This window comes from Chelmon rostratus, chromosome 20, assembly GCF_017976325.1.
Source record: "Chelmon rostratus isolate fCheRos1 chromosome 20, fCheRos1.pri, whole genome shotgun sequence".
Classification (NCBI taxonomy): domain Eukaryota; kingdom Metazoa; phylum Chordata; class Actinopteri; order Chaetodontiformes; family Chaetodontidae; genus Chelmon; species Chelmon rostratus.
In genome coordinates, this window is record NC_055677.1 from 13,548,754 (window position 1) to 13,561,159 (window position 12,406).

The window sequence follows — 12,406 nt, forward strand, 5'->3', positions numbered from 1 at the left end:
CAAAACTGCCTGCTATTGATAAGATTGAAATTGCAACTGCAGTTTTTTTTTTCCCTGCTACGTTTCTTGTCACTATGACGGATTGCGCTTTAATAGCCTTGTTAAATTCCTGCCCTGTTAAAGGATAGATAGCCTGGATCGAGAGATAGCGCAATCTAGACGGCACATCTGAGCTTCTCCTTGTGTATTTATTTGGGGTAAGTTGTTAGGAATGCCCCTTCAGATGGACTTTGGTTTGCTGTACTAGCCAGACGACATCAAAGGCTTGAATGAGAGCGGCAGGGATAGCGGGAGTGTGTGTTTGTCCTCGAAATGACTTCGTTTTACAGCCTTCAACACCTGTCCGCACTTTTGAGCCGCAATCAAAACCTCTATAAGCATGCAGGCTTTCAGCGAGGCCCCCAGAAGCACGTTTAAGTACACAACTGATCTCCATCTTTTATTACACCATGACACCAATTTCAAATATACATAATGAGTACCATCTCTTCGGTTCAGTGTATGATACAGTTATTTACTGTTTCTTAGAGCATATTGAAAAAGAACAACAACAAAAAAATAGAACCAAATACCCACTTTAGAAAAAACAAAACAAAACAGGACAATTATCAGAGACACTGCAACACACAGACAAGAGGCAACGGACAGAGGAATAATTATGACCAGTGTTCTCTTCAACTACACATTGCCAAAACAGATAAACAAAAAAACTGATCCATTAACAGTAGTGATAATGTCCATTGTGTATAAGACTTTGAATTAAAACATATATATATATATATATATATATAATAAAGAACAAAATAGTAAAGTGAAGTGCAAATTTCTTTGGAAGTTGGAATAAGGTGTTTTTTCTTCATTAAGACATAAATAAGTTATAAAATAGAAGCTATCAAAACAAAAACCAGAGACAGAAATAAAGGCAAGACAATTCTTTTTCATAGCTTCAAGTAGGCAAAACTTCTGAGCCGTACAGATAAACTGTACAAGGCATTCTTAACGGACTCAGAACCATTCTGTTGTCTTCAGGACTATTATTCATTATTGAAATGCGAGTTAACGCATCTGTCCGTCGCGCAGCTCTCTTCCCCCAAGATGATGTTTAAAATTCGAAATAAAATCCAGCAGGCCGCGCTCAGAGTTCTCTTCCTTAGAGATGTGTGACGCTCTTCTGACACGAGAGGTACTGCGCTGAAATGACATTAAATTCTGTGACACTTTCAAGTCCAGAGACGTCCGGGACGTGAGTGCCCTGTTACCGCTTTGGGTGAATCTCAATACTGTTCAGTTTCTCCCTCTCTCCCCACTTTCTGAAATGACAATGTTAACAACGCTGATTCACAAAAGCAAATCCCTCGTCCTCGGTAACGCTTTCGTCATGGTTGAGGAGAGGAGACACGAGCAGAGGGGAAGACCTCAGCTTTCAATGCACAAAACATTGCTGTTCACCTTGAAAGTGCACGGAGTCCTGCTGCACTGCATATTTGAAACCAACACAACCTTTAGCAAACCTCCGCTTCTTGAAATTGGATAAACGATACACTTGGTTTTCCTCTACTTTAAGCTGAACCGATGCTTTTTCCAGTGAAATGAAATGCTCCCAAAGACAGCAGGGGGATCGTCAGTTAGCTGCAGCGGTCGGCCAGTCAGTGTTTTGTGATCACTTCTTTCTCTGGAAGACGTTGGCCAGCATGGCGCCGGAGGTGGTTAGCTGACCCATCTTGCTCAGGAACTTGGTCTTGGCATCCTCGCCCACTAAACTGGAGGCGATGGACATGGAGCTGTGAAAAAAACAACAAAAAAAACAAGACAGGACGTAAAGGTTGGAGTTGGCCATGATGAGGCAACAAGGTTTAGCTCTGATTTATTAGCCTATGTGTGAACTGAAACAGACCAAAACAAAAGCAGAACAGTACAGAAAAACATCCTCCGCTATCTGTCGACGAGCTCATATCAGCCTTTACTAGAGGGGAAACGCTGTTTGTCACCACGGCCCCTCCTGATTTTTACAGTCTAACGGCTCACCAAGTTCCTCTTTTGAGTTAGCTGGGATTCAGACTGATTCAGAGAAACAGTTTCAACACGCTGCCAAGCTGCCGCATTGCTCAATAGAAGGACAAATATCATATCTCAACACCAACCCCAAGCTAACATCAACGGATATCAGGGAGCTCAGACACCGTTGACGGATGCCTCATGTCTTGCGGCATGAAGGCCTTGACTTCTCTGCAAACGGTTTTCATTCACAGTTGTGTGGAGCGCTTCACCTGTTGTACGTACATGCAGCCTGAAGACGTGGGCGTAAGCATGTGAAGTGCAGTGCAGTGGAATAACTGGTTACATGCAAGTTAACCACAAACTAAATGTAACTGCAATCTGTTACATTTACTGAGAAAAAATAGAATTCGAGTACAGTTACAGATCAAAATGTTGGTGATTGGTGGGATTGCACCTGAATAACTTTGCTTATAGCTTATATGTAGAATGTGACATTGAATCTGCGTCTTTTCACTGCGCATGACTGACTTCTTTTCGCACATTTCTACAAAACACCGGTCAGAAAAGCATAATTTAGGTGCAACACCATCAGCGGTAGGTTGGCTTACAGTCATGTTTTTGATTGGTCCTTCTGTTTGAATTTACACCGCCTCTCATGCGGGCGCGTTGCTCTAGGCGACCTGAGCCTGCCTTTGACCGAGACGAGGCAGGTGGCCGTGTGGACGGACAAGAACGCCTTTCAGCGCTGGAAATTCAACAACGTTTTCTTCATGAAGTCAGAGAAGGGCTCTGACGTCACTGTATACTGTGAAGCTTGTATGGAAATGCTTGATGTAAAACCCGAGGACGCATCTACAGGTAAGTTAACATGAATGCATAAAATGAAGGCCCTCCTGCCCCACCGTGTAGTTTTTCAGCTTCAAAACCTCTGTTAGAAAAGTAATCAAAAAATAATCAAGCTTCATACGTTAAATTGCCTTGATGAAGCAATTAAAAGAGTCACATTACTTTTTACGTTTCTAGTAATCTGTAACTTATTACGTTTCATAAGTAACTTTAGCAACACTGGTGAAATTAGCCGCTGGAGTGTGGAAACTTTAACGTAGACATTCAGACTCAACGATGCATAACTACAAATAATTACACCAGTGTTATGTGGCGCCACTTCAAGAAGTTGTTGTGAGAGGCTGCTCACTGAGCCGTGACAGCCACAGAATATCAAGGTTTCCAGAATATTTCATACCAGGAAGTAAATGATGAATCAAACGGGATAAAAAAAAAAAGAAAAAAAAGAAAACCTACATTCTGCATGGTCGAAATTCCTCAAAAGATACATGCCGTGAAAATAAAGATCTGAGTTATCAATTGCAGCACGAGAGGTCGAAGGGAGACTCGACAGACCTTGATGACAAGGAAACAGAAATCTCTGGGCACAAACACAGAGGCTTTAACCTCAGAGTTCAACACACCCAAAACTGAGCATATGTGCACGGAGAGAAGCCGACGTATACACACTTCTTACATCCATATAAACACGCTTCTCTTTTTAATGAGCCCCAAACACATGTTAACAAGATGGGAGAAGCATGTTTCAAAAGACACCCACAGTATGGCCGCTGTCCCAGCTCTCTGAGCGTTACCAAAACAACTCCTCTCATTTTTCTGCTCTCTCCCTGTGAAGATACCCACATAATGAGTGTGGTTCCAACACTCTTACATGTTCTCCTCTACCCACGGGGACTGAGCCCACAATGCGGGCCCAGTCCCAGCGCTGTGAAGTGACCACTCTCCTCGCAGCAGGACTACTTCTTGTCCCTCCAAATTCTCCTCAAACTCCACTTTGAAGCCATCGCAGCGAGCCGTGTAATAAAAACCAGCATGTCGAAAATTAGAGAAGAAGTGATGGTGTGAATGGGGCCGTTTGTTTGTTCTCACCCCTGTGCGTCTGCCATTCCTCTGTTTTCCACCTTGATTTCGCACTCCTTGATCATAGAACTCAGAATGACCTGTGGAGGAGATCAAACAGACAGACTGAGCTGAAATGTCACCTTCACAAAAACAGAAACTGGATCTCATGATTCAGTAAAAGATCTCTTTTAAGAATGAAATACCACCTATCCAGCACTTGTAAACAGCATGCTTTTAACTACCGGAGTGGTACCAGACACATGGTGTGGCTCTAATTATGTCCAAGCATGACAAAATAAAGACCGTGTATGCATTTTTATGTTGTAATGCACGAATGTTCCAGTTTGGAAAATAGTTCTTCCGGTATGCAGGCTTTGCAGACGGAGTGAATGTGTGGAGAGGAAAACAGTCAGCTGATCGTTAGTCACTCTGGGAAACATGAAATGGGATCGCGTGAGACTCTGAGACGCAAATAAATATGCTAGAGGTGTGTGTATGAGTATGTCTGAGAAAAGAGGTGAGGAGTCAGACCGTCTGTCTTTACCAATCCTGTGCGAGATCCCCTGGAAGTGGGAGACAAGCCTGGCCAATCAGTGTGTCAGGATGCAGTCGACATACTAAATGCATGCGTGTCAGAGTGATTGTCTGAGTGCGCGAATGAAAGCCATGTCGGTGCGTCTCCTGACCTCGTGCTCGGGGGAGAGTTGCTCCATGTCGGCGCGGAGACACCTGAGGCCAGGCAGGAAGTGGTTGACCATCACCTCCTCAGAAATGACTGAGATACACGGGGAGTTAAGGACTGGATTGAAAAACTGATGAACGAGTGTTTTCCTGTTAATAGAATGGAAGTTACAATGCAATCAGATGTGGGTGTTTATTTGAAAATGTAAGAAAAAACGCCATGAAAATAATGAAAAAATACAGTAAAGCCAACCTGTTTTTAAGTGAGCATAAGTAAGGTGAATATATATAGCTTAACAAAGCCAAACTGCTTATGTGCACTGAAAAAATGTGTTTTTCTCACCACATGTACAGACATAGAAACTAAAAAGCTGGTGTCTTTAAGGCCAAGCACTTACATCTGCTATTTGGATAGGGCTTCCAGGCATTACCAGATGGGTGGAGTTTACTTCAGGATTGTTCAAAATGTTCAAAAAAAATCTATCAGTAACATAATATTTTCCCTTCATCGCACAAACATTCTTAAAATAACTGTTGCTATATGGCACCAAAGCGTCTGACACAAAGTTAAAGTTTTCGCCGAACTCTGTCCAGCTGTGTCTGCGTTCTGCCACCTGTCACAGCCGCTGGAGCTACACGGAGCACAGAGTGAACGGGTCCGTATTTTTGGAGATGGGAATGTACAATTTCAAAGCTTGTCGCACTGATTACAAGAGAAAGAAGTGCAGTGGGAGGTAGAGCCTCTGAGGTTAGGGCTATACCTCCTGGACACCACTGCACTGTGAAATCACAGCCTGACAAAGATCCACAGGAATGAACCTCAGACCAGCTGTCCTGCGTGTGTGTGTGTGTGTGTGTGTGTGTTTTGGACCTGGGTGGGGTGGGGTTGACAGAAGAGAAAGACAAAGAAGAGAGAGGGCAAAACAATGTGAGACAGGAGAAACAGCACAGAGTGAAAGAACAGCAGAGGAGGAGGATGACAGCGGCGGCGGAGAGGTAACGTAACCGTCAGCGCTATGCTGGGAACTGCTGCTGAGGACTGACGCCGCTGTTCAGTCCATTCCTTCTCTCACGCTCCTTCTCCCTCTCTCATCCTTTCCTCTGCTTAACCAACCCTGTAATTACCTCTAGCCCCAAAATGGAGGCAGCTTATTTTCCCTTTCTCCTCCTGCCAAATGACAGGCAAACTCTGCCAACACACACACACCGAACCACACACTCAGGCACCGAGGCCACGCTGATACGCACCACGCAGTTATACCGGAGCACATCTAACCAGCGCAGCGAGCGTTTGACCAGTTATTCTGACAGCCTTCCCGGTGACTCACTGTTACGACAGCTAACCCTGAACCCGAGCCAACCTTGACACAGATTTCTAGTAAATCCTTTGGAAATACATACAGTACAGTAGTTAAAAAAGCACTAGTGAGCTGACCTCTCGGAAACCGTGGACCATTATTTCCTCTGGGTCTCACAAAGTTATCTAACTGTTGCACATGTAAGAACACAGCCAGTGCTGGGGCTATAAATAAAAACCCTGAGGAGATTCGATCCAAACTGACCAGCTTATGACCCGGCTTGCGCAGACGGTTAAGTCCGACCTATAGAAGGATACAGCAGCAGGAGAGGGCGCTGTAGGCCTCGAACAGCTGGGTGGCGATGTCAATCCTCTTGCTCTCCACCGCCTGGCTGTTGTTAGCCAGCGCCAGCTTGTGAAGGTGTGGCAACACAACTAGAGTTGCGAAAAATTTTGAGAACACAGAGAAAACGTTAGCGCGCAGGAAGAGCACATGATACACAAACTGAAGACCAACTGCTTCAGCTGCTGTTCACGCTGATGCACGACTCATTGTCTGTAACCGTGTTACATTTTGTACACTCTTGAAAATGAGATGCCAGATCTCAAGAGGCTATATCAAATTCATGAGAGGCAGGGCAAAACATTTAGACAATTTTTTTATACGTTTTTATGTATTTTGCATCCTTTACTTACACTCATCTCTAAAGCGGGGCTCTGCGTTGGGTCCGACTCTTCCAAATGTCCTGATGATCTCCATGTGCAAAGAGTGCTGATCTTGGTACTGAGGGTCTTCCAGGAACGATGCCAACTGCATTTTAACACGCTCCAGCAGCTACACACACACACACACACACACACACAAAGCACATTTATACATGTTTTACAATGATCGTTACAAAAACAATCCATCTCATCCAATTCAACGTGTGCATATTAGGCACGTGTGCAGTTTGGCAGTTAGTTTCCTACCTCTTTTTGTGTGACAGTCTCCATGATGGTACCAAAGGCAGGGATAGTGGATATCCTCACTGAGCTAAAAGCAGCAGGAGAGCAAGACAATGTTTTTTTTTCATTCATAGTCACTGTGTCACTATAGTAAGTGTTCTCCAATCTCTTGATTAGCATGTCTTTAAGCCGGAATCAGAAGGAGTCAAATATCTGCAAATTATTTTCAGATTTATTTGAAAAATCACAAGATTGTTGGGTTGTAACCTCGTTATCCACGGCCTCAGGTTATGTTATTAGTTAAGAGGCTAATATCAGGTGTCCTGGGGCTTAATCAGATTTTTCAAACAATGCTACTAACTAATTCAAATATTGACTGAAATGATGCATTTTATGCATTTCTTAAAATGGCACGTTTAATACCAAGTGAGCATCAATGCTCAAACCACAAAGAAGAAAGTTTAATCAAAATAAAGTAAGCAACTACAGTAATGAGTGAGGCGGTTGCTCATGTAGTGGACTGCTGCGTAAGCCATGCAAATTATTACATGACCAGAGGCTGTGAAATTTAAACCAGATGACCTCTCAGTGCCATATTAATATTTAACTGACTGCCAACTGCAAGTTGGGCTTCACTTTAAACACCATATTTCTAACTGTGTTACTGATCTAGTAAGTTTACATCTGACCCGACAATTGCAATGATGACACATCTGATTAACAATGACCTGTTCAGATTACTTAAAATCTGGCAGAATACAAAATTATCTGTTTCAAAACCTCACAAGTATGAAACTAGCTAAATTCTACAAATAATATTTGACCCAGGTCTATACTGAACGATCTACGATCAGTGTCATTTCCATTTGTCAACTCCTAACTATTTCATAACTGACTATACTCACCATATCATTCTTGAGCCAACAGCTTATCTAAATCAAAGCTAAAAGATAACAATCCTGAAGATAAAGGGGTCCCTGCTACATTTAACAGGGACCATTTAATTCCCAAATCCGTCATACAAAATACAAGAAAGTTGTAATTCATGATAAAAAAATTCTGACAGTGATCAATGATTAGAATGAATTGTGACGAGCAAGATTAATGGTTGCTGTTAGGGTTGGTGTTAGATAATCATTCCACTGTCAGTAGGAGCGGGAAAGACCAAAGGACAGTTTCTTTCTTTTTACTCAACAGTCTGCTAATCAGGTGGAAACAGCAAGATATCATGCCGAAAAATCAATAAATTTCACCCAAAATAAAGAACGTGTCTCATGATTTTTATGTTCAATCTACAAGTTGGGGACAAGAGCGTTCCCATTAGCATGGCATTTCAATACAGAGAGGGATGAAATGAAAAGGGCTGCATTCCAACAGTGTTGCCACTAATTTCATCATCTTGTCTGATCACAAACATAGAGGCTGGATGTACACTGGCAGCCCCCCCAAAAAATCTTTTACTCATAGGAGACGTGATCTTTGAACAGTATAGCTAAGAGGATTGTCTCCTGTTTATACCGCAATGAAAATGTCAAATGTGAGCAACAAGTTGGATCTAAAGGAGACTGAATTTTTTATTCAATTTAAAATGTTTCAGATCAGTGGACGGGCGCAGGTTGCTTTCTTTTTCTAGCGCCCGTTCAAGAAGACACTGCTTTACACTGAAAGGATGCAGCCCACAAAATGAGAATGTTTACAGAGAGGTTGTCTTGTGTCGATTGACTCACAATTCAGGCCCACTGCACAGAGTTATAAGGGCCGGAGCCGCCCGGCGATCTACTAATGCTTCGCTCATGCCTCGGAGAACCAACTGCAAACCCACCACACAGCGGGATGAGAGAGAGAGGGAGGGGCAGGGTGGGAGGAGACAGGAGGAGGTAGGGAAGGATAGAGGGTGGGAGGAGAGAGGTGAGAGAAGAGGATACCAGATAGACGGGATGACATGGAAGAGGGAGAGAGAGAAAGGATAAAACTGAGAAAGACGGGGTGAAGACAACCAACCGCGAGCTGACGGCTTGGTCGGGAGGAGGGGCCCTGCTTAAACTGAGTGGGGTTGGGGGAAGAGGAGGAGGAGGAGGAGGAGGGGACGGCTTACAGATGAGCATGCTGGGATTGTGCGAGCACAAATCTGGGCCGGATAGAGTTGCAGGCTGATGAGGTGACGAGAGCTGGCGTGGGTTAGTGTTGCAGATTGATGACGCGGACATGCAGAGTGTTAGTGTTAACAGTGGTTACGCTGATGAACTACCCCAATGGGCCAGGCCTAAACCTTAACAGGAGCAACTCCGTACAGCCACTGAAATTACGCCAGGAGAATTAAAAAGGGAACACAGGGAATCTGGCATTGAAGAATGAAGTCGATATCAAATGAAATAAAGGATTGATCAGTGGAGGCTTGAGGAATAGGTTGGTGCTGGATTAGCTCCTGGCAGGTGCGGCCTTGTTTCATTGTGATAGTTCTCAGGCGGCAGAGAGAAGGGGGGAGAGAGACGCGGCGCGGTTTATTGTTGTCGTTGTTGTTGTTCCACTTACATTTCAGGGTCGGAGGACAGTGTGATGAGAGCCGGCACCACTCTCTGAGCTACCAGCGTCTCATTCACCCCCTTCACCAGCAGCTGATCGGATTGGACAGAGCCAGCCGTGATGTCACAGAGGTGGGCGGGGCATTGGGACAAGAGCGAGCAACACCGCCAATAGATAGAGAGAATAGAAAAGAAAAAAAACAAACAAACAAAACGAAGCAAAAACAGAAAAGGGGGAGGGAAAAAGAAAAAAAAAACAAACACAAAAAAAGATAGGAAGAAAGTGATATACAATGACAAGAACCATAGCTGCAAGGCACGGAACGGCACTGCATGTGTCAAGCAAGTGTAAGTACACACACACACACACACACACACACACACACAATCACACACGCGCAAACAAACACACACACACACATGCACACGCAGGTATGCAGAAGAAATGGCAAAGCCAACATAGCTAAACTGCACAAATACTTTAACATTATGGTGAGCATAAAGCTGTGGGCTCTTCCACAGACTCCAGGTCAGATTAGCATTGCACTCATTTAAATGGATTAAATTGCTGACAGTAAATTGATCTGATCTGAGATCTGTGGTAGAGGACCACATTTCAACCCACAGTTTTGACAATGGTGGACAGCTAATCACTATGGAATGGTGACAGTGGGGTGTGTGGGAAAGGGAAAGGGCAAGTATTTCACAGAACAGGGGGACTTTCACCACTCCTCCTCCCCCCGTATTTAGATCAGCATAGGCTCGGTTCTACTGCTATACCTACATCCTCGTGCCAACATTTGACCTTTAAGTGTGCACAAATCTCAAAGGACAGGGAGATGTGACTTGTTATTTCTCATGGCTTGGGCCAAGACCTTTGCCTTGGGAACCTGGCTCAAAAATGAATACAATCAGTGGAATCAAACTGCATGAAAGAAAAACGGGAAGCAATCATCTCCCTTAAAAAATAACAGCAGTATTGTGTTTCCACAAGACCTGAAATACTGAAAAAGTAAAAAAAAAAAAAAAAAAAAAATTCATGAGAAAACATTTCTGTTTGAATTACGCTGTCCAGCGGCACTGAAAAGGAACAGGCCTTAAGCTCCTTTCACTACACTTTCAGGTCGCTGACTGTAGCCTTTCTCTGACATGCAGCAGATATTTATGTAGTCAGTCCTGAGACCGGTGCACAGTGAAAGGTCTGACGTTAGCTGCAGGCAGGTCTCGCCGCACAGTTGCAACCAGCGCGATGGTAAGCTACAGGAGTCTTTACCCACACTCATAAAACAGAGTAGCTAAATATTAAAATGCATGTTAAACAGCAGCAATAGCAAGCAGAGCTAGCACATGTACAGCAAATACGGAAACATGTGAACAGTTTCTATGATGTAGGACTGCACAATTGTGTATAACTGTATGATCAACAACACAGTATGCATAATTTCATTTAGCATGTATTGTCTATTGCAAAAATAAGATGGACAGGATAATTACATAAAAATAAATAATCCCAAATTAATCTGGATTAGTATTTATACTACTATATTTATCCATAATTGTGCAGCCATGTTAGATTCTACTAGTATACAGTTTGTAGTATCAGTAACAGTCATTATTCTTATGGCTTGCTAAAAATGGAAAAACTGTATCAACAATGACACATTTTAGCTGGTATTTATGTAAATAATATCTGATTGAAACTCCAAACATCCGTGATCAGTCCAATACACCGTCTGTGTGCGTCTGTGTGTGTTTTGTACCTCAAACATCCGTGCCGCAGTGCACCGGACCAGTGCAGAGGTATGGACGACCCCGTACCACAGAACAGTCAGTAACAACTCATGGTACACTGGGTTGGCACTGAAAACAGAGCGCAGCATGACTACTGGGCAGCGCTGTGGCAGCGTGATAAAGTTCATGTACACAGCATCAGAAAGGGTTCAGCCTTCTACTGTACAGAACGACAGGAGTCCACTGTTGTCAGATTATCAGAGGTGTCTGATTGTACTGAGGTTTATAATATCGCCATCGCGTTACAACAATTAAGATTGTCAGAGAAGTTAATCAAGCACATCCCTGTTGAACTTGATCACCTGTAATAGTTTTCATTAAATATGTGTTGTTTTTGACATAGTTGACGTGCAAGCTATGAGACATTAACCACGTTCCCTCTGGATGCTTAAAGAGAGGAGATCAAATCTGCGTCAGAAGTCCTTATTAGTGAAAGGAAAATTCAGCATCTTTTATCTGACATTGCTATCGTGACACATTACTTTAAAATGAGTGCTCCAAAGAAACTTAAAAAACAACAACAAGCTCCAGTCCAAGCATGACTCAAAACACACCCTAAGACCAGGGAAATGTTTGTCTCCTGACTCACTGAATTAAGTTATTATGAGCAAATACAGGATAAGCCACAAGATAAAGGTAGCCCTATTTAAAATGCATACTCCTTCACTGCAAACAGGCCATAATAATGACAAGTAATAACACAGCAAAACGTGAATACCCCACATAGAAATGAAAAAAAAAAAAGTTCACTGCTGTGATGGAATTTGAGAATTTAGTTTAAAAAAAAATATTCTTTATGTGATTAAAACCCAGACATGTGTAAAAAAAAAAGTACATATGTTGTCTGATACTGAAGTTCTAGATATGTGTATGGTATTTGTGCCTGTAGTCAAGTTGATTTACAGGTAAAGCATCAATTGGCTCTGATTATTTTCAAAACACGTGCGTCTCAATGTTAAAAACAATATAGTTCAATTGTCCATTTTTAGTATTTTCATAAATGACTATGGTCCACACAGGGCAGAATAACAGGCCACTGTTGGTTATATAGGAATGTATGCGTGTCTCACCCCAGCTCTACAAACGAGGCCTTCAGGCTGTCGAGAGGTGCGTGGGACAGAGACAGGGTTGTCATAACATCCTCCAGGAAACCCACCAACAACTTGCGATCCTCCTCCTGTGCAGAAATCATAGAATCACGTCCGTGGTAATGCAATTACATAAACGTCTACATCGTACAAGTGTGTGAAAATTTCTACGT

General features: G+C 43.0%; 1 protein-coding gene across 4 annotated transcripts in view; it reads right to left on the minus strand.

Annotated features, from left to right (window-relative positions):
* Positions 1-432: 432 nt before the first annotated feature.
* The window catches only part of relch (RAB11 binding and LisH domain, coiled-coil and HEAT repeat containing), a 33,629-nt gene continuing 21,655 nt past the window's right edge, over positions 433-12,406 (minus strand). For 2 of the 4 annotated variants that reach the window (XM_041961304.1, XM_041961302.1), the window contains 9 exons: positions 12,216-12,322; positions 11,115-11,214; positions 8,560-8,642; positions 6,857-6,920; positions 6,581-6,719; positions 6,203-6,319; positions 4,593-4,681; positions 3,934-4,004; positions 433-1,781 (listed from right to left, as the gene is read on the minus strand). In XM_041961304.1, the coding sequence (XP_041817238.1) occupies positions 1,661-1,781; positions 3,934-4,004; positions 4,593-4,681; positions 6,203-6,319; positions 6,581-6,719; positions 6,857-6,920; positions 8,560-8,642; positions 11,115-11,214; positions 12,216-12,322 (891 nt within the window). In that variant the 3' untranslated portion in view covers positions 433-1,660. Of the gene's footprint in view, positions 1,782-3,933; positions 4,005-4,592; positions 4,682-6,202; positions 6,320-6,580; positions 6,720-6,856; positions 6,921-8,559; positions 8,643-9,364; positions 9,448-11,114; positions 11,215-12,215; positions 12,323-12,406 lie in introns of all 4 variants that reach the window. The other 2 variants (XM_041961303.1, XM_041961301.1) reach the window with 1 other exon arrangement.